The sequence below is a fragment of the Chaetodon auriga genome, chromosome 4 (assembly GCF_051107435.1).
Source record: "Chaetodon auriga isolate fChaAug3 chromosome 4, fChaAug3.hap1, whole genome shotgun sequence".
Lineage (NCBI taxonomy): Eukaryota > Metazoa > Chordata > Actinopteri > Chaetodontiformes > Chaetodontidae > Chaetodon > Chaetodon auriga.
The window spans coordinates 1,993,431-2,015,000 of NC_135077.1; the positions used below are offsets into that span (position 1 = coordinate 1,993,431).

The 21,570-nt window shown below is 45.1% G+C and overlaps 3 protein-coding genes across 3 annotated transcripts; all 3 read left to right on the forward strand.

The window, feature by feature from the left end:
• The first annotated feature begins 10 nt into the window (after positions 1-10).
• Positions 11-10,204, forward strand: sgms2a (sphingomyelin synthase 2a). Its single transcript, XM_076728677.1, has 6 exons — positions 11-268; positions 5,224-5,727; positions 6,338-6,455; positions 7,402-7,555; positions 8,485-8,651; positions 9,430-10,204. The coding sequence occupies exons 2-6, from the start codon at positions 5,279-5,281 to the stop codon at positions 9,613-9,615; spliced, it is 1,074 nt and encodes a 357-aa protein (XP_076584792.1). The 5' UTR covers positions 11-268; positions 5,224-5,278; the 3' UTR covers positions 9,616-10,204.
• Positions 10,205-11,806: 1,602 nt separating this feature from the next.
• On the forward strand, positions 11,807-15,951 carry cyp2u1 (cytochrome P450, family 2, subfamily U, polypeptide 1). Its single transcript, XM_076728718.1, has 5 exons — positions 11,807-12,371; positions 12,720-13,370; positions 14,072-14,233; positions 14,400-14,567; positions 14,680-15,951. The coding sequence occupies exons 1-5, from the start codon at positions 11,954-11,956 to the stop codon at positions 14,859-14,861; spliced, it is 1,581 nt and encodes a 526-aa protein (XP_076584833.1). The 5' UTR covers positions 11,807-11,953; the 3' UTR covers positions 14,862-15,951.
• On the forward strand, positions 15,538-20,574 carry hadh (hydroxyacyl-CoA dehydrogenase). Its single transcript, XM_076728719.1, has 9 exons — positions 15,538-15,647; positions 16,197-17,439; positions 18,080-18,208; positions 18,301-18,458; positions 18,561-18,687; positions 19,367-19,456; positions 19,721-19,793; positions 20,041-20,157; positions 20,245-20,574. Exons 2-9 carry the CDS (start codon positions 17,323-17,325, stop codon positions 20,361-20,363), a joined length of 930 nt encoding a protein of 309 aa, XP_076584834.1. The 5' UTR covers positions 15,538-15,647; positions 16,197-17,322; the 3' UTR covers positions 20,364-20,574.
• The last annotated feature ends 996 nt before the right edge of the window (positions 20,575-21,570 follow it).

The window sequence follows — 21,570 nt, forward strand, 5'->3', positions numbered from 1 at the left end:
GTTACAGGGCGATGCTTGGGCTGATTACAGGACAGAAGCTGGGAATTAAAGGGGATGAGAGGCAGGAGGCTGCGTAAGGAGGCTGGATGGATGCATGGAGCTGAGAATATGCGGGGCTGCGGGGAGGAGCGCTCTCTCAAAAGCGAGCGGCACCGCCGGGGATGTAGCAGTCCAGGCTGAGCGGAGCAGCGAGCACACAGGGCGCAGCATCGGGGATTCAAGGACCTGCAAGTCCAGGAAGAGGCAGCAGGAGGCCCGAGGAAGGCAGGTAGGATGCTGCAATGTGCAACATGTGAATCTAAATACAGATCCTCTCAGCGGCGGGCATGTTGTTCATAGATGCTGTGAGGCAGGATGCTGCAGCCGGACTGGATTTTCTACTCCTGATGGCATCCAACTTTTTTTTTGAATCAGTGTTACAGATACAGAAATAGATGTGTTATGAATTCTGGACATAATTAATCTTTGGATTTCCATTTGTAGGGTAGGGCTTGTGTGTTCACGTGAGCTAAATCCATGCAAAAAGTTTTATTAGATGGATCATCAGACAGGAGCTGCTTTGGTGTGATGATGTCAGTTAGCCTACATTCAGCATTTTTTCAGGGTATTTTTCAGTAGCATCACGTGGTGCACAGAGATAAATAGTCAAGTTGTCACATATGAAGCTCTGAACCTTTAAATCCAGATTCAGAACGCGAGTCCGGAATTTGCTGCTTGTGCCACAGCCGCGCTTTGCTTTAATGCCGTTTTAATCGTTCACTTGTCAACTCCCAACTGCAAAAGACTGAAAACGAGAGGGCTTAATTACAGGACAGCAATGACCTGTCGCCCCACCCAGTAGCCTTATGTGGAGCTTGGTGTGTAGCAGTGTGTGTGGGGCCACTGTGCTACACCCCAAAAGTAAACTTCAAAACCGGCTGCGGCGCACGCATCATGTGACAGACTGCCGCCCTGTAATATATGAGAGGCTCAGGAGACACCCAGTCCTGAACCTGACATTACCCAGCATCCACCCCACATGTGGTTCTGGCACCCACTGAGGCGGGCCTGGCCCCGTGTACACTGTGGCCATTTTGGCTTGTAAAGTTGGATGTCTTTTCAAAAAAACAACACAATTTATTTGTTCTGTCAACAAAGAATATGTATGTGTGTGTTTTGGTGAACAGCTTTGCAGTCAACTGGTGTTATGGCTTCATGTGCTGGGATCCAGTCTGTCAGTCACACTTGTCATGACACGTTTCCTGTTGAATGAATGAGAAAGATTATTATTTATGACAAATGCTTCTAATGTTACTGTGATATAACATCACATGACCACACGCATACTTTTTCTACTTGTTCTACTTCCTCTCATGTCACCTACGATCACTGCTGCTCATCAGTGGTAGAAAATAACCACGACCCCGATTCCAGAAAAGTGTAAAACACAAATAAAAGCAGAATCAGCCATTTGCAAATGAACTCTGTTCACAGCAGTTCCCTGAAGTGTCTCTGAGTTCATGTGTTCATCTCCTTCATCCTTCATGTGTTCACAAAGTGGTGAACTCGCTCCATCCTCTGTGATCGACTGAGTCTTTCCAGGACGCCCCTTTCATACCCAATCATGATCCTCTCACCTGTGACCAATCAGCCTGTTTACCTGTGGAATGTTCCAAACAGGTGTTTTTGGAGCGTTCCACATCTTTCAGTCTGTGAAACGTGTTGCTGCATCAGATTCACAATAAGAGATATTTACAGAAATCAATGAGGCTGATGAGGAAACACATGAAATATATTGACTTTGAGCTGTTTTCAGTTGAGTTTTTCCGAGAGGATCAGAAAATGATCACATTCTGTTTTATTTCTGTTTTACACGGCGTCATAAGAGTTTTTGGAATCGGGGTACATTTACCTGAGCACGGCTACAGCGGTGATGTACTTATACAATTCATTTAAACGGTGTACTGTTCACTCCAGTACATTTAGGTGACAGCTATGAACACTTTAGAGACTGAGAGTTAAGACAAACAATGAGTCATTAATATGATGCTTTGTTTTATATTTAACTCATAAAGTAGTTAAAAGTAGCTCCACCTGAGTCAGCTACAACTCTGAAATACTACTTAGATATTAATGCACCACTAACAATCCAAAAAAAAAAAGACTCAGGGGCAGTTTTTATGGATAAAGAAAACTTCAGCGTCTTTTGCTTTAGGTCCATTTTTACTTGAGTAACATTTTCAAAGCAGAGTTTTTCCTTCAGTGTTTTTGCATTGTATTGTTGTGGCTTTAACTGAAGTAAAGGATCTGAACTTCTCACACCGGTGCTACTAATAATAATAATCTTTGAAAAACAGACTCATCCCATGATTTTATCACAAAGCCATTTATTAGATGTTTTTCTAGTTATTGCAGATCCTCAAAAAGCAGTTTACATGTTGCCAGTGTGCTGTACAAACTTAAGTCGCATCCTTTCCAGTGAAACTTCTGAACTCAACTTGGGGAACTCAACAACTGAAATGAAACAAACCATGTCGGAAAACAAAACTTAAACCTGAACATCGTGTATGCTGAACATGTTTTTTCAAGGTCTGATTTACAGAAAGTCCTTTTTGTAACACGCAGTCAGCTCCTCCCCGCCGTGTCACCAGTTCCATGAGGGCAGGGCCACCTCTTGGTGCAACTTATTTTTAACTCTCCCTTTGATGAAGACAATCCACATGATGTGAGGAAGAAAATGAGCGGACAGCAATAGCAGCGTGTTATTATGAAGGCCCCAAAATGGAGTCAAAGCCCTGGTAACCCTGGAGTAAAGTACAGCCTTCAAGGCAGCCGGGTGGCTTCTCTTGAAATAGCCTGAGTGAGCAGAGGCAGCCAAGTTATCCATTACAGCGCTGTGACCATGTGGAATAGGTTTTTCTGCCAGTTTTCCATCACCACCCATCCCTTTAGAGTGCTGGGTGCTCCGGCTGGTGGGAAAACACTGCGTACTGTACACTGGGGAGAAGAGGACCAGTGGAAAACTAGTCTAATGGACACACTCTGCTGACCTCCCGTCTACAGTGCACATGTGCAGACTCAGTGAGCACTGCAGTAAATATCTCTATAAATACATGAGCTTTACATTGAATATCACACTGATCTGTCACAGTGTGCACAGATACAAGAAACTATAGTAGGACATAAAGACTTTTTTGAGGGAAAATCAACCCAACACAGAACGTAATGTGCCTTTCCAGCAATTTTGCTCAGTAAAGTCAATATTTACAACAGCATTGCTTTCCATAAGCCAAAAATAAGAGCGTCAGGACTTAAAGAGACCGTCCTCAGCAGAAAAATGACAGAACAAACTAAAATATGTGGATGTTTCGTCACACAGCTGTGTGAATAATAACTTGTTCGCTGTGAACCATGACCACAAACCTTTGAAACCTTAACCAAGTAAACGTGTAAGATAATAATTGACCTTTGAAGTGGTCGTTTGACAAAGCCATCCAAACTCTAAGTCCACTCACAAGCCTTTTCAGTAGCTTTTTAACCCAGCCTCAATCCTTCCATAACCTCACTTCAGTGGAAGCAAACCTTAGAAATGTAACAGCAGGCTTAAAAGCAGCATCACACTCACGATGTAAACCCACAGCGACTGCACGGCTGTGTTTACCACACAGGATCACAGCTGGCAGTGTAACTGACCGCAGAGCTGTGATGTCACTAATAACAAAAGGGACATGACATTGTAATTGGCTTATATTGTTTGTCTGCTCCTGTTGATCTTGTTTGCCATCTTGGCCAGTATTAATATACCTTATGGCCCCTTTAACTTCCTTAACGTCTGTCAGACTTTGTGCTGTACCCTGTAGCCATCCATCAGTTGCATAACAGAGGCTGAATCTGCTGTGGGTTAGTCAGAGGCCATTCTACCATAAGCCTCTATCCACTGTAATAATATTTAGTCCAAAAATTGATCCTGAGGAAACTGATACTTTCAGCGGCTCTCATGTCTCCAGCCGTTCTCTGTTTCTATCCCATCTTCTGTCCGAGTGCCAGCGTCGTCTCCGAGCGAGCGTGCCATTGTGTACGTGTCCCAGATGACATTTATTGTGATGCATTTTATAGCAGCGTCCTCAAATCCATTAATGGAGCTGTTAAAGGGACTAGAAGCCTTTTAGACATGAAAGAATGAAAATGTTTGTTGCTGCAGTGCTCTCTCAAGTCTTTTACTGATAAGAGCTCAGCAGCAAACATTGTACCAGCTCGTGTCCTGCGTCGCTCATTCTCTGGGTGTCCTCACTAATCATTCATCTCCAGATCCCTTTGATTTGATTTTAGCTTAGCTTAGCTTAGCTTAGCGTAGTTGAGTAAGTTGTATTTTGCTTTTCTTTTGTTGATGAAACAGGAGCCGTTTAGTCACCGCAGCATTCAGTCGTATCTCATGATCTTCTTGGAGTTTGCTCAGTTGACGTGGACTTTTAATCCACCATTGACAAGAAGTGCTCAGAAAAAAAATGGGTTTTCTGCAGATAGCATCGGAGCGAACTCCTTCTGCAGAGAAATATGATAGAAAGCGGGACAGCAGCTACTAAATGCACCGTGTTGGTGGTGAGATGAGTTTGTCAGCTGCTGTTTCCAAGGTCAACAATGAACTTTCCATCTGAACAAGTTCAGTTTAATGTAGTTCAATACGGCTCTAAACTTGTAGAAAGAGCAGGAGAATTCTTCTGCAGCAACAGACGATATTTGACCATGAAAACCGCTGTGACCATGGCAGCTTCTTGTTGAGGACAAAATCAGAGAAGCAGTGTGGCGGAAAGACTCTGGAAGGCCAAAATAAGAGTCTGAGTGAACGTCCAAACAGAAAACTGTCATGGTGGTTCTGGTGAGTGTCCAGGGAAAGGAAAATATAACACACGGAGCATTAACTCTCACAACCGCATCGAGAATAGCTGCCTGCTATAAACTCAGAATAACTTTTCAGTCTGAAATGGACATTTGAGTCAGAGGAATAGAGACCTTTGCTTAAATAAAAGCTCCATCTCTTTCTCTGCTAATCCCTGGGATAAGGACGAGTGGAAACAAAAGTAAATTATAGCTCATCTGCCTGCTTCTCATCATGCTGATTTGGCACTCATCTGCAACCTGTTTACTTCTGCGCTTTTCTGTCTTGTGCACATTATAATAGCATGCTTGTGCTTTCCAAACTGAAGAGTTTGTCCGTCTCCAACCTTTCGTTTTCTCTCACGGCAGCTAAAAAGCCTCAACCCAGAGGAGCGGCGTCTGTGGATGGACAGTGCAGGCACCCATGGCATCGCAGGAGCTTGTGGATGCGAGAGACTCTGCCACTGATAATCTGAACCCGGGAATGGAGGGCGGCGCTGTGCCCAGCAGCGGTAAGACGTGCCCTGTCCACACCCCCGGCGGAGAGGACACAAAGAGAGGTTTTCGGAAAGGCATCGGGAGGCATAATGACTATGTGAAGATCTCTGTGCCGGAGTCCAAGGTCAATCGTCTGCCCATGGAGTGGTGGAAGACAGCGGTCGCATTCTTCTATGCTGGCTTCAACTTGGTCCTGACCACAGTTGTCATCACTATAGTCCACGAGAGGGTCCCGCCCAAAGAAAGCAGCCCGCCCCTTCCTGATAAGTTCTTTGACTATGTTGACAGGGTCAACTGGGCTTTCACAGTGACAGAGATCAACGGCATGGTGCTGCTGGTCATTTGGCTCATCCAGCTCTTCTTCTTCAGATACAAGTAAGAACCTCTGGTGCTACCTGTGGTACACCAAGTCTGGAGATATCCCACGTTTTCTGTGGCATCTGTTATTTTTTTCAGCTTCATCTTTTAATGTAGTGTCAGTGTCAAAGTGTCTTTCACAAACACCTGAAAATGAAATGAGTGGAGAGAATTTAACTTGACTGCAGAAAACGTTGTTCAGGCCACAGTTCTTCCTTTTCGTGTAGTCTGCAGCTTCATGCTGTAACTTGTCTATGGCCGACATGTCTCTTCCTACTCAGGAAATGCATCATATTAGTCTCCTGCAGAGACCGTCGGGGATGAAATTATGTTTCTGTCTTTTCTCCAGTCAGGTTTTCCCTGAGTGATCATTCAGCATGAGTACTTTGGAAAACAGTCCCAAAACCAGAGGTTAAAACCTCTGTCGAAACCTGAAAACACCTGAAAATGGGCTTTAATCAAAACATTTTTAACTTGATTACAGCATATTATGAAGGATTTTTACCGTCATAATTCAGCTTGTGCATCTGAACAGGAGCCATGTTGATTCAGTGATTAGCAGTAGTTACTGCAGACGCATCAGAATCACTGTGTGTCAGTACGTGTCTCTGATGATGTCCGTTTGCAGGTCAATAGCCAGCAGACGGTTCTTCTTCCTCATCGGCACCCTGTACTTGTACCGCTGTGTCACCATGTACATCACCACCCTGCCCGTGCCCGGCATGCATATGACCTGTGCTCCGAAGGTGAGTTGTATGCAGACATCAGAGCGGTGCGTCAGCTGTCGTGGAGCGGCCGTGCACTCTGCTGCAGCCTCCGGGACTCATTTTACACAACCACGCCAGAGAGGCAGCTATATAAAAAACGCTGTTTTGACTTTTTGCTGCCTCAGGACAGCAACAATATTGAGGTGCATCCGTGTTTGATCAAAAACATGTGCTGCTGGCAGCTGTTTGCTGGCTGCGTGGTGCAGCAGATCAGAGGTTGGACAGCTTAGTTGTTGTTTTGTTCCCAAGATCTTGAAATGTTTTGGACAGTGTGTGAGAGCCTTTAGCTACCTGTAAGAAGTGAGTTATCAGCAGTTCTACTCGGAAGAGATGAGCTGCAGGCACAAGACGCCAGATTCCATCAGGCCTCGATGATGATACTGTTGAACTCGTTGTTCAGCTCCTCTTCTTTTTCCTACCGTTTGTTCAAATTATGCTGCCTTGAGCTGAAAAAATCAACAGAAAATTAAAGGAATGGTGGAACGTTTTGGCTAATCCATTTATTTCTTACCGAGAGTTCGATGAGAAGATTGATAGCACTCAAGTGCAATTTAACGAGTCTGATGAATGGTGTGGGCTCCAAACGTCACTGTGGATGCTCTATTAAACTGCACTTAAGGGAGCTTCAGGACCTGTTTCCATGTTTTCATTGCTGTCTTTAATTGGTCCGGCGGCGACTGATATGAATTGTTTCAAAGACGTCTAAACGTCTAAACTGTCTAAAGACGTTGTGTTGGGATCTGGGAGTTCTTTTAATTGTCTTTTTCTTTTCTTCTGACGTTTTGAAGAATGAACGATTGATTAATTGAAACCATATTCAACCAACGAACTGATAATAAAAACAAGAGTTAGGTGCAGCCTGCATGTTGCTGCTGACCCAGCATATGTTCGTCCTGCTTTATGTCCACTTCCTGTTCTCTAACAGCTCCACGGAGACGCCCAGGCAAAAATCCAGCGAATTCTGCGCCTGGTCTCGGGTGGGGGTCTTTCCATTACGAGCTCCCATCTCTTGTGTGGAGACTTCCTCTACAGCGGACACACTGTGATGCTCACTCTCACCTACCTGTTCATTAAGGAGTGTGAGTACTCAGAGCTGCACTTGTTTGTTGTGTGTGGAATCATTGAAGTGAATTTCCCTTGAATAATGTATGAACACATGGGCCTTCTGGGCACTAATGCGGTTCAAATAGGTGACGTGTGTTGCCACCATCTGTACTAGGTTTTTGCAGATGTGTTGTGTATCTTGTGGAGCTGCATGTTACTGGATAAAGACTCACCTTCAGTTTATTAGTTACAGCTAAGCAAAGCTAACGCAGTCTTCTTCAACAGGCCTGCAGTAAATTGCGCCTTCATGAAGGTTATAAAGTTCAGTTTTAATTCAAACTCTTTTAGAGAGGCGTTCGTTCAACTTCATGGGCGTTTTTGAAGGCTGTGGTTTCTGGTGCTGTTGAATTATGCTGTGTTATACTGAGAGGTGTCTTCAATATTTTATCCACAGTGTAACTGAGAGGGGAGAAAATGATAAAAATACCTCTCAGGATAATGCAATGCAATTCAACAGCGCCACAAGCTGCAGTGTCCTGAATGTCTAAGAGTTAAATCAACCTTTATCAAACAGTTTCAGCACAAATTGAATGTTATTACCCTCACATGAACAGGACTCTTTTACTTCTCTCCTTATTTTTTGCAGGGCGTTTGTATTATTTAGCTGTAAATTGGCAGCTGAGTGGATGCTGGGTATGCATACAGCTGGATGTGAGAGTATAAAGTACATACATAAGAAAAGACAATGTGCTGTGAGGACGAGATTTTACAAGCCGAGGTGAAGTTGTTGTTAAGTTTCCCCTCTAACGTGATCTTTGCTGTAACCCTACTCGCCCGTGTGGTGCAGAAAATCCCTCTTTTCTTTTTTTGTACTGAAACGCTACAGACTGCCTTTTTATAGTGGAAACACGGAGGACCAGTAAATATTGCCGACACTCTCGTCTCTCCTTCCCTCTGTCTCAAGACTCGCCGCGGTCGTTTTGGTGGTACCATCTGATGTGCTGGCTGCTGAGCGCCGTGGGCGTGGTGTGCATCCTGGTGGCACACGAGCACTACAGCGTGGATGTGGTCGTGGCCTATTTCATCACCTCCCGCCTGTTCTGGTGGTACCACACCATGGCCAACTTACAGGTCTGAGCACAGGGCTGAGCGCTGGGTGGCTGTTTGTGTGTGTGTGTGTGTGTGTGTGTGTGTGTGTGTGTGTGTGTGTGTGTGTGTGTGTGTGTGCCAGCTTTCAGAGCTGAAGGCTCCCCTCTCATCAACCTTGTTGCACGTTAATCATTACGCACAGAGGCCTTCACTGTCCGCCTGGTGACACATGGCTGTGTTTTCATCACAAAGTTCACCTCAAGCGCAGCTGCTGAAGGTTACACACCAACACAGGAATTTATTACAGTTTATGTTTAAAAGAAATGGTCCATATATTACATATAACTACGTATTTACAGTAAGTACAACGTATATTTTAAAGTGTTTGTCAGAATTCTCTGGACGTCGTTCCTTAAAACTGTCAGAACGTGACTTTCGAACATGGTGAATTACCCCCCCTACTGGACAGAAAACAGACAGTCGATGTGGGGTGGCACCAAGCAGAAGTGTTTTTCAAGTTATATTCAAATATTTATTTATACATAAGTCTGAATGGTCATCATGTGCAGTATAGATAGTCATAATCATACACATGGTGCATGAAATTATACCATATATACTAATGCTGTACTACACGTACATACGGGCATGTGAATATTGTTTTAAGACAGACTTGAAAAAAATGCAGATATAAAATTCTTAATTAAAATGATAAAATATCTGACATTGCATAAAGAAGCCGCATCATGTGAGTGTTTGGAACAAGAGCTTTTCTGCTTACTGATTTTATCATAAGTGATGACTTTTTTTCTCTTGACAGACTCTGAAATGCTCACCCAACAACTACCTCACCAACACCTGGTGGAACCCGCTGTTCAACTTCCTGGAGAGGAACGTCCAAACCTCGGTGCCCTGCTCTTACAGCTGGCCCATCACCTGGCCCCCCGCCTGCCTTAAGAACCCCTGCAAGAAGTACTCCATGGTACAGAGCACACGAGAGGAGTGACCCCGAAGCCCCCGCAGCGCTGCCTGGTGATCCATTCAGCGGTGTTCCTTCGTTCAGTCTGGTCTGCTGGACGGGAGCAGAATGGTGGCGAATGCGTCGCTATGAGAGAAACCTTTCCTCGAAAATGAAGAATAATCACGTTGTCTCTGTGTGTTCATTGTCGGTGTAATTTATTTATGAGATCCTGCGAAGCCGTCATCGTTTCCGTGACTGATTCTTGCGTCGGCTCCTTGTGAATTTCTTACGGGAGCTGACCGTTTGTTGCAGCTGCGGTAGGTTTGTTGCAGCATCTGCAAGACTTGTTTTGCATTGTTTTAGATCTGCTACCATTACTGTTTCATACTGTACGTTTCGACGGGGTTTACCTCAATATGATATCAATGTGCTCAAGTCACAAGGTGCCTTAGTGTGTTCAATGTCAGTAGGTGTTCTGAAACTGCCATTATGACTCTCGCTGTGTTTGGTTTTTTTTCTATGAGTTTTTTTACTTAATATTATTATTGATATTGCATTCATATAGTAGCCTTGAGTGTGTATATCCTCGCTGTAGTCTCAACATTGTATTATTGTATTAAAATTTACCCAAACTAAGGCTTCAGTCTGCTTTTTGATTGAATGAAATCGTCAGTCAGAAACATTATTGTTATATACAGTGTTAGACTCTTTTATTTTTAATGAATATCTTCAACTTTGAAGAGTCTCTATTTCTCACAAGTCACAATAAATCTTTATTTTCCTACAATAAATGAAAATGAAGAGGAAGCCACAGGGCCTTGTATAGATCTGCATTTTTACACTGTCGATCTAACTGGTCATGATGAATTTCACCAAATATTATCAAATTTAGTTGTTTTTTTTTTTTTGCTAAATTTGGATGAAATATTTAACATGGTCTCTCTTCAATCTTCTATCTAAGTATGTCTTGAACAAATATGCACATTGAAATGAAATTTACAGTTGAACATAGAGATGAACTAGTTTATACATTAGAAGACAGAACTCTGGGAGTGTTACTCAAATGAGGAGCCTGAAATCATGAAACTGATGGATTAATGTGCAGCTTCACATACAATCTAGAAAAATCCCATTTGAGTGATTTAAATTCACTCTTTGCTGCTGTATTACTCTGCTTTGACCTGGATGTAGATAGTTAGACATTTACTTAATGATCCTGTAGAGGAATATGTTCTGCACTCTGTCCGTCATGTCCTCAGAGGATAAGATCATACATAGTGCTCTGTGAAAGAAAAGACATCAACGTCTCAACACACAGCTGGAGTGAGGGCATGAAATAACTTCACAACATCGACACTGATGGTAGGAATGTGATTGCGCTTGAGCACTTATCAGTTGATTTAACTGAATTCGGTGTTGTCTTGTTCTCCACTGCACGTCTTCCTCTCCAGACCTTGAGTATCATTACAGGTGTATTAACGCAGGTCGATAGAACAAATGAAACCAGCACACATGGTCTGTTTCTCAGTTTTCAGTTTAAGATGATTGTGAATAAACACAAAGTCAGATCAATGCTATAATTCAAAGACGGGTGGCCTCCCCATTACTACTGATACCTGCACATTAATATCTGTTTTCTGTGAGGCAGCTCCTTTAAGTGACTTTCTAGAAATTAAGACAGAATAATGAGATGATCCTATAATAAATATATTTATCAGATACGATCCAGACATGTCTCACTGTGGTTATAACGTTAAGACCAAAGCAGACTGTTACTACACTAACATACAAAACATAGTTCAATAAAAATACAAGTACAGGTTTCAACACACGTGAGGTGTTGTTTGTTTTTCCATTACTTAAGGTTTTAATACCAAGGTTAATGTACAATTGTGGTATTCTGGAAATTATAAGGTTTAGTATAATTACGTTGAATGATTTAAGTGATGCACGGGCGCACGTTGGTCAAAAAAACTGCTAAATTTGGCTGAATTCTGAAAGTCAGAGGTGATACTCGATGAGGAGCCGTTTGGGAGTCGAACGAGTCGATTCTTATTGGTGAGCCGAGCCAAAAGATGTGACTCACTAAACAGAGCCGAAACTCCCATCACTGCTAGGACGTTACATTGTAGCGGCCGCCGCGGTGTAGCCTGGAAGACCCCATTGGCTCACTGTGGACCAATCACAGCAGGTCCCAGCGCAAGCAGCCAATAGGGAGCCAGCATCGGCTCACGGTGTTTCACAATAACACAGGAAGAGTGTGAGCTGCTCCGTTTGATTAATGTGGCGGAGGAGCGTAGTATGAGTGGCTTTATAAGGACTTCACGGACGGTCCGGAGGATGGGATGTTTTCCTGACCCCCCTGCCCTCAGTGTCTGACACCATGGGGTGGCCGCCATGGCTGGAGCAGTTGGGCAGCTCTGCACTGTCACATATAAGCACTGCAGCGCTTGTGTTCTTCATCGTCGGTTATTTTGTACGTTTTTATCAGAAACGGCGGGAGCTCGCGAACATCCCCCCCGGTCCGAGGCCGTGGCCGGTGCTCGGCAACTTCGGGGGCTTCCTCATCCCGCCTGCCCGCCGGGGGACCTCTGGGAAGCGGTCAGCGGACAGACACGCTGCGGGTATTCTTACGGACCAAGCCAACGTGTACGGAAACGTGTACAGCCTGTTTGTGGGCAGCCAGCTGGTCGTGGTGCTGAACGGCTATGAAGTGGTGAAGGATGCGCTGTCCAACCACCCCGACGTGTTCTCCGACAGGCCAGGTATCCCCGCCATCACCATCCTGACCAAACGCAAAGGTGAGGTCCCACCAAGCGGCAGGTCTGCGTGTCTCAACCCGCTGTGAGCGCCGAGTGAAGGTTCAGCATGTAACACACACACACACACAGGCAGAAACGCAGTCAGTGTCCACTTTATTACAGTTCAACGCATTGAAAGAGTTCTGATCATAACCTGATCATAACCTCCATGAAAGGAGGATTTTATTTTATTTTTTGCAGGATTGTTGTATTAGATTAGTTCTAAAGTTGTACCAACTGATTTACAGCGTCAGTACTGCTGAACTTGGACGGAACATACTGAGAATGTAACTGAGAAGAATGACATCTGACTAACCTGATCCTCATGCCATCCCCTTCTGCTTTCAGGAATAGTCTTTGCACCTTACGGGCCGGTGTGGAAAAAGCAGCGTAGGTTCTGCCACGCCACGCTCCGAAACTTCGGCCTGGGGAAGCTGAGCCTGGAGCCTTGCATCCTGCAGGGCCTGGCCACCATCAAATCAGAGCTGCTGCGACTGGACAAGGAGTCTGGTGGCGCCGGCGTGGACCTGGCCCCGCTCATCACCAACGCCGTGTCCAACGTCATCTGCTCGCTGATCCTGGGTCAGCGCTTCCATCACGAAGACCACGAGTTCCGCGCCATGCTGGACCTGATGGACCGCGGGCTGGAGATCTGCGTGAGCAGCGCTGCTGTCCTCATCAACGTCTTTCCGCTGCTCTACCACTTGCCTTTCGGGGTCTTCAAGGAGCTACGGCAGGTGGAAAGGGACATGACAGTGTTCCTGAAGAGGCTCATTGCAAAGCACCGGGAGACGCTGGACCCCGGCAACCCGAGGGATCTGGTAGACATGTACCTGGTGGAGATGTTGGCTCAGCAAGCTGCTGGAGAGGAAGGCAGCAGCTTCACGGAGGATTATCTCTTTTACATCATCGGAGATCTCTTCATCGCCGGCACGGACACCACCGCCAATTCAGTTCTGTGGATTCTGCTCTACATGGTCCTGCATCCTGATGTCCAGGGTAAGGTAGCAGCTGTCTCTTCAGTCTGTCCTTTGGCAGACTGCTTACATGCAGTTAGACAAGTTATAAAATAATAAAGGAGTTATCTTTTTCTATTGGCCATCCAGAGCGTCACCTCTGCTCAGAGCTGCCGCGGCAGAACGTATGTCCTCAGTTTAAAAATCAGATTTCTTCAGATAATTCATTTTGACCTCTTCATGCCACTGAGGCTGCTTTGTGTAACCTGCTTGCTGTAACGACTAAATTTCCCCACTGTGGGATCAATAAAGTCCTATCTTATCTTATCTTATCTTATCTTAATTATCACAAATCAACACAATCTAGTCCAAGATTTGAATCAAAGATGCATTTTGTTTATGATTTCAATACATAAAAGCAATGAAATAAAACACATTTGCAGGTGGAAAATTGTCAAGCTTCATAAATTCAAGTTGAGATACTGACGGGTGAAATTTGTGAAATGTGAAATGTTTTTGAGGCTCATGTGAACCGCAGACGTGGCTTCTACATAACTTGAGAAAAGGGACAACATGTCCTGAAACAGGAACGAACAGGAAGTCACGCGTTTAACCACTTCTCCAGCTGTTTCTCCACCACATCAAAACATGAATTCCACTCTCTGAACGTCTGCTGATTCGTTGAGGACTTGGCTGATCCTGCAGGAATGATGCGCTTCATGTTGCCTCCGCTGTTGATTTCAGAGCGGGTGCAGGCAGAGATCGATGAGGTGGTGGGCACGCAGCGGGTCCCGTCTTTGACCGATAAGGGAAGTTTGCCTTTCACTGAAGCCACCATCATGGAGGTGCAGAGACTGACTGTCGTGGTTCCTCTGGCTATTCCTCACATGGCCTCCAGGACGGCAGGTAAACGCAAACACCTGTGACCCCGCAGGGTTCACTGCATCCTCTGCTCACGCTCAGCTGAGTCTGTCAGGGATGATGAAGGTCTGCAGAGCTGGATTTGGTTGATTTGGTCGATTTCTCCTGATATGACGAGCTTCTGATTCACTGTAATGTGTGTTTTTTTCAGAGTTCAGAGGTTACACTATTCCCAAAGGGACGGTTGTTTTGGCCAACCTGTGGTCCGTCCACAGAGATCCCACTGTGTGGGACGACCCAGACAGCTTCAACCCAGCGCGCTTCCTGGACGACGAGGGACGCTTGATCAGGAAAGAGTGCTTCATACCGTTCGGGATCGGTATGGCATTCGTCACTCATCTGAGCTCAGTAACCGAAACATTGATCTGTAAATGAATTTTAATCGTCCGTCCTTGACCAGCTTGCCGTCATTTGTCCCGTGTGTCCCGCAGGCCACAGGGTGTGCATGGGCGAACAGCTGGCGAAGGTGGAGCTGTTCCTGATGGTCACCAGCCTGCTGCAGGCCTTCAGGTTCAGGCTCCCGGAGGGAACGCCTCCCCCTCCCCTGCAGGGTCGGTTCGGCCTGACGCTCGCTCCCTGTCCATACGCCGTGTGTGTGAGTCTGCGGAGGTGAAGACTGGACAGGTCCTCTGTGCACGAGCGCTCGATGGTCAAGGTCTGCAGGAGAGACTAAAGACAGCTGCTCAATATCCATTAATATTTCACCATTTTACTGTTTTATGATTGCGACTGACAGAAATGAGTGCTCCTGTCTGTCTGATTAATGTCCTTATTGAGGCTTTTTGGAAAGAAAGATTTTAGTTTTTTTTTAGTTTTCTGGCCCAGAGTTAAAAAATATCTTCAATCAATGTATTATTGACAACTAGAAACAGATGACTGTAATCAGAATCATTTCAACTGATCATGAATATTTGTGTTTGGCTCAACTTTTTGCTCTTTTTAGTGTTTTTCTTTTGAGTTATTGCCTTTAAAGATGGCGGTCAGTGCGGCCCAGTGAGGACTTTACCCTCCGTCTGTCAGGTCAGTGGAAGAAACAGTCGACTGTGGTTTCTCAGTGCTGGAAACAAACAGCGTCTGTTGTTCTGTGTGTTTCAGAGTGATGTCTGTGTTTCAGTGCAAAGCCAGTGTTACATTAAAACATGAACTGTTAGAAAGCCCACACAGTTATTATGTTGTGAACTTGTTTATTGAATTAAGTTTCCATTCATTACTAGTTGTTTTTCAGTAAATTTTCTGGTGTCTTACGTTATTGAACGCAACATTGTTGTTCCGACGCTTTTGAATGCATCACCTGTGTGCGAATGCCGTGCTGAAAGTTAGTTTTTTCTCTCGTTAATACGACGTAATTAATACCGTAATTCACCTCTACCCAGTTATTGCTGTGAGTAAATGTCAGAAGGTGAGTTCAGCACCTTTACGTTGTAGTAGTTAGATACTAACACTGTGAAGTGTATTTATTTGCTGTTCATATAAGCTATAGCTAATGCTAACTAACACTGGTGCGTGGTTAAGGCTAGCGGGTTTGTGCTATATGAGTGCCTCCTGTGAGGTGTTTAAGTTGTATGATTTATATGATGCTGGAATGATGAATACAGTCCTTTGTTCAGTTATTATGTTGCATATTATGTATGGTGTTTGCCATGCTGGTTATTATTTGTGTTACTATTGCAGACCACAGCCAAATAAATCATCAATAAGCGGGACATCAGTATTCGTGCTCTCTAATAGGAACACCACACTCCTTCACCTTGCCACTCTAAACCAGCTAAATTCCTGGAGACGCCCTCTCTCCTTTTTATGAACCTTTAAGTGTCATCATTTCAGTCACTTTGCTTTATTATGAAACAACAAACTCATTCAGACTGTCATTTTATAAAAAACAAAAACGGTACATCAGAAATACGCAGCCTGATGTTCCGTCACCGCACGATTTAACTCTGAATTACAGAATGTGAGGCTGCACAGCTGTGTGTCAGATGTGGTCGTCAGCAGCACAGGGGCCCCAGGGTACGGTGCTGTCACGTTCCTTTTCACCCTCTACACCTCGGACCTCAGGTACAACTCCACCCTCCGTCATCTGCAGAAATCCTCTGATGACAGTGCCATTGTTGGCTGTGTGTCGGAGGAGAATGAGCAGGAGTACAGGGGAGTCATCACGGACTCAGAACCACCTGATCCTAAACACCAGCAAGACCAGGGAGATGGTTATTGATTTCTGAAGGAAACACCGTGAACATCCAGGGCTCGGTCATCAACATGGTGGACTCATTTAAGCACCACACTGTGAGGACCCTGAGCAGCTCCTCCAAGACTTTTACATCCCCAGTGCAGGAAGGAGCGCCACCGCAGGTCATTCCTGCCCACAGCCATCAGACTGTGCAACAGTGCACAATAACATCCACTCAAATGTAAGTTTCACTGATCACATCCCACATTTTTTCCTGTTTTCATCTGCAAACGTCATTTTTAAATGAGTAGTACGTATAAGTAAATAAGAGCGTACGTATTGTGTATATTGTAAGTTACCACAGGGTATATAACACTTGTGCAATTTTTCTTGTCTTCTTGTCCTCTGACTTCTTGCACTCTGTCTTGTTGCTGCTGTAACATGTGAATTTCCCCCATTGTGGGATAAATAAAGTCTATCTTATCTTATATTTCCCTCTGAAAAGTAGAAGTATTAAGTAACTAAAGCTGCAAGTAATCCAGTAAACATGCTGCTAACAGAGCACAGTAGACATGGGAAATACTTTCCACCCTTGGCTCAGACAAAGTCAGCTCCACCCTGAGCTGCTGCACCTGTGAGGAGGATTCATCAGATTTCAGGATGTGTATTAACGGATCTGTGGCGGAGGCCTTTGAACGTGTCTTCATATTCACGCCTTCGGGTGTAAAGTCCAGTTTCCTGACAGAAATAAGTGAAATACAGGTGTTTTTCTCATGCGGACTGAACACCTGTGCTCGATGTGTGTGAAAGGTCATGCGAAGTGTCCGCGTGGTCACGTGACCGCCGACCTTCCTCCCACTTTCCATCCGTCTCTCGGTGTGTGTGAGTCCCGCAGCAGGTCCACGACATGGCCTTCCTCTCCCACCAGGTCTGCAGAGGCTTCTGCTCCTCGGCAGTCAGGAATGTGGTTATCAAGCAGGTGACGATCATCGGAGGCGGACAGATGGGCGCGGGAATCGCGCAGGTAAGCGAAGGAAAGCTCCCGGACTGTTAGCGAAGCAGCTAGCAGTTAGCTTCAGTGCAGCTAGCCGCTGTCATGCTAAAAGTCAGTAAAACTGTGAAAATCTTGGATTTCTATCATGTTTTCACACATCGAACAGGGGGAATGTGGACGTTTCCTGCGTGCTCATGTGTCTTTCATTCAGATAATATTAAATCAAATGAACATTTCGCGTAACCTTTCAGAATAAAAGCTTGAAGCGTCGCGTTTCTCTGATGTTTAGCGAATCTGTTGACTCGCATCAGCCATTAATCCTGTAATAAAGTATTAAGAAAGAGTTCAGTTACTTATTAAACTCAGTTCGGTTGTGACACAAGAAGAGAGTGAACTCTGATTCCCTGCAGGAACTTTGAGCAGATGCTAAAGTTCACCACCAGGTGTCGCTGTGTGTTTCCACAGAATCAGCTGCTCATGTTCCACACAGTACTACTGCATCCTGACTGAGTACAGCTCAGTGTACCAGCTGCAGTACTTTAAAAAAACTATGTACGAGTTTCCTACTAACCTTTGGAGGAGGATGCCACTGTCATGTCAGGTTTAGATAAGATAAGATAAGATAAGGTAAGGGTGGAGCATCAGTTTATTTGTGTCTCCACTCTGAAAGGTTGCTGCAGCAACAGGCCACTCGGTGACGCTGGTGGACACGAGCGACGACATCCTGAAGAAGGCTCTCAAAGGCATCGAAGGGAGCCTGAAAAGAGTGGTGAAGAAGAAGTTTGCCGACAAGCCAGAGGTGAGAGGCGGCGGCTCGGCGGACGGAGGAGAAGCCGCCAGAGGGCGGAGTGAGCGTCACTAACGGCAGACTCTGCTTTTGGCTCGTTTCAGGCCGGTGAAGACTTCCTCCAGAAGACGCTGCACAACGTGTCCACCTCCGCTGATCCTGGATCTGCCGTTCAGGGCTCCGATCTTGTGGTGGAGGCCATTGTGGAAAATCTGAAGGTCAAACAGGATCTCTTCGGTCAGCTTGACAAGGCGGCGCCGGCGTAAGCGTGCTCGTCTCATTTTAAAGGACGGTGAAGCAGAAGGTCCTGCTTCCATCTGAGCCGCCGTCCATGTCTCATCTGTTCCTGTGCTTTGTGTTTCAGACACACCATCTTCGCCAGCAACACGTCCTCCCTGCCCATCTCTGACATCGCCAGCGCCACCAACAGGCTGGACAGATTCGGCGGCCTTCACTTCTTCAACCCCGTCCCCATGATGAGGCTCGTGGAGGTGAGACCCCCAAAAGTCTGTGTGTTAGTTTTCATTTAGTTTAGGATAAAAGCAGCAGAAGAGTGTGTGTGTGTGTGTGTGTGTGTGTGTGTGTAATTAACACGTCACATTAGTAAACTGCTAAATTTAGTTTAAAATTGGATTCAGATTTAAATTTACGGGATATTTTGTATCTTTTTTTTATTGTCTGTTTGTTCTTTTTCTGCGTCTCCTTCTTTCTTCTCGCCGTCTGTAACGACGTCGTTTCCCCATCGTGGGATCAATAAAGTTTTACTTTCGAACATTTTTAACAGCGAGCTTTAAAGTTGTTGGTCGGGGGATTTTGCGTCAGGCTAGCTGTTCACCCCTCCCCATTTCCAGTCTTTGTGCTAAGCTAAGCTAAGCTAAGCTAATGAAAGTGATTCAAAGCGTCTCATCCAGTAAGTGTTTTTTTTCCTCAAATTTCTGTAACCACCAATAAACGATCAGGATGTCTGTCACATGCAGAACTCACCTCCTCTGTTCTTCTACGTGGTTTCCATTTTCCAGCTGTGGACAGAAGACATTTTTATTTTTTACTGATTCAGTTTGTGTGATTTAATTCTCGAGGCTTCTGTTTCAGTTCGTCTCGTTCAGCTTCACGAGGCGGAGAAACGCTGAGTGTCGCAGCTGATGTGAGATTTTTATTCATCTTCCTCAGGTCATTGGAACCTCAGCAACAAGCCAGGAGACCTTCGATTCGCTCCTGAACTTCAGCAAAAATCTGGGAAAAACTCCAGTATCCTGCAAGGTAACAACCGCAGAGTGAAGTACTTTTTACTCTGCTGCTGTACTTCATACACAGTCAGCGTACTTTTACTTTGAGTATTTCATACAATGCTGCTCCTTCACTGCACCTCAGAGGCAAACGCAGTACTTTTTCCTCCACTGCAGCTTTAGTTACTGTTTGCTGATTCTGAACTTTTCTGTCTCGACTTCTTAAGCTCTGCTGCTAATATTTCCGTATTTTTAAGGAAGGCTTTGAACGCAGCGCTTGTTCTTTCTTTCTGTTCAGGACACTCCAGGATTCATCGTGAACCGCCTGCTCGTGCCTTACATGATGGAGGCCCTCCGGCTGCACGAGAGAGGTACGTGTACCTGCAGCAGGTGTGTCCACAGGAAAACTTTATTGGCATCATTCAAGGTGACACAGTGTCCAGAGCTTTGTTTCTGGGGGGTTTGAGGTGGAACCCAGACTGTGTGTGAACTGTCAGGAGGCGTTTGGGCCTTTCTGTGGCGTCATTGTCTCGTCTGAGAGCAGCTCAGGTGAGGCTCTCTGCTTCACTTTGACTCACTTCTGCACCTGTACTCTGTTTTCTCTGGTTTCTCGCTCAGGTCACGGATCCAAAGAGGACATCGACATCGCCATGAAGCTGGGCGCAGGTTATCCCATGGGGCCCTTCGAGCTCGCGGACTACGTAGGATTGGACACGCTGAAGTTCATCATGGATGGTGAGTGAATGAAGGCGAGTTATGATGTCGATATGAAAGTGTGTGTGATGACTTGAAGGTGAACTCGTGTCCTTCATGTCATCGCAGGCTGGAGCGCCAAAGAGCCCAACAACCCGCTGTTCGCTCAGAGTGAACTGCTGAACAAGCTGGTCTCAGAGGGCAAATGGGGCAAGAAGACGGGAGAAGGATTCTACAAGTCCAAGTAGATCATCTCACTGGTTTGATGTGGACGACGTCGCTGTGACGCTGTTGAACTTCAGAAAATGAAGTTCAACAGCGTTGAACAAACAAAGTGCCTCCTGCAGAGAAGATCGACTCGTGTCTGTCCGTCCATTTTCTAATGGACGTCCACTAATTCAGCCATCTTTGTGTTGACGTGTGCAGAGATCAAACCTGATTAAATAGATTTTTCAGATACTCGCTGTCTGTCTGTCTGTCTGAGTGAAGAGTTTTCAGATTTCAGATTAAACCTGAACGCCTCACGCCTAAAGAACGTGTGTGTCACTGTTAAAGATCTTATGTGACCTGAGGCGTTCGACTCAGATATGATTGATCGATTACTGATTGATTGATTGACAAAGTGAACGTTCACACTTTACATTCAGTGTCACCGAAACACGTTCAGCCTTGATTTTTAACAGGTGTTCAGTGTGTTTCTTCCTCATGAAGCTGTCTTCTTCATCTTCTTCTTCTCTGCCTTTGCTGGCACATTAGCGCCACCTGGTGGTCAATCTGAAGCCGACGTGAAGCTCCAGTTAGTTTAGGTGGACGTCTGTCAAAGTTACCGTCGTTTGTGTTAAAATTCCTTCACTGCAGCTCCAGTCAAAATATTAATACTCAGGAAGATTTCAGCTCTGTGACTCTGTGACATCGAAACGTTGACAGATATTCCTGCTCTGACAGAAGACGGTGTGTCGTCCCCGTCACTGTCACTGAAGCGATGTTTTGATGAACAGGAAGCAAACAAACTATCTTAACGCTCATTCTGCCACCAGCTCGAGAAAACCTTCGCGTTCCCTTTCAGACATGTTTGAATTCATATGAAGAATTCAAATGGCTTCAACTCCGTAAAATCTGGAATCTGCAAAGATGCAAATACTCATTTCAGTATCAAACATTATTATTATTAAAGCTTATTTACTTGATATTGTAGTTGTACTTTTGTTACTTCTGTGCATGTTAAAGGGCTGTTTGCTAATTTTATCCAAATTGAGGCGAAGAAGGTCGTCAGATGCTTTTAGTGTTGCTCCCCAACACAAACACAAGGTGGTGCTGTTTCACTTGAAAAGACATTCAAGAGGCTCAATGCTCATTTGTCTATAAATAGAATTTCCCTTTGATCTCGACTCCTCCATCAGAAATGTTGTTTATCAAAAAAACTCAATTGTAAGCTGAAGATTTTTTGCAGAATTT

Coding starts and splice junctions, on each gene's coding strand:
- sgms2a (XM_076728677.1), top strand. CDS start 5,279: ATGGCATCGCAGGAGCTTGTGGATGCGAGAGACTCTGCCACTGATAAT. Junction 5,728..6,337: donor CTCTTCTTCTTCAGATACAA/GTAAGAACCTCT, acceptor GTCCGTTTGCAG/GTCAATAGCCAGCAGACGGT. Junction 7,556..8,484: donor CTACCTGTTCATTAAGGAGT/GTGAGTACTCAG, acceptor CTCTGTCTCAAG/ACTCGCCGCGGTCGTTTTGG.
- cyp2u1 (XM_076728718.1), top strand. CDS start 11,954: ATGGGGTGGCCGCCATGGCTGGAGCAGTTGGGCAGCTCTGCACTGTCA. Junction 13,371..14,071: donor CCTGCATCCTGATGTCCAGG/GTAAGGTAGCAG, acceptor TGTTGATTTCAG/AGCGGGTGCAGGCAGAGATC. Junction 14,568..14,679: donor CTTCATACCGTTCGGGATCG/GTATGGCATTCG, acceptor TGTGTCCCGCAG/GCCACAGGGTGTGCATGGGC.
- hadh (XM_076728719.1), top strand. CDS start 17,323: ATGGCCTTCCTCTCCCACCAGGTCTGCAGAGGCTTCTGCTCCTCGGCA. Junction 18,688..19,366: donor CCATGATGAGGCTCGTGGAG/GTGAGACCCCCA, acceptor CATCTTCCTCAG/GTCATTGGAACCTCAGCAAC. Junction 19,457..19,720: donor AAACTCCAGTATCCTGCAAG/GTAACAACCGCA, acceptor CTTTCTGTTCAG/GACACTCCAGGATTCATCGT.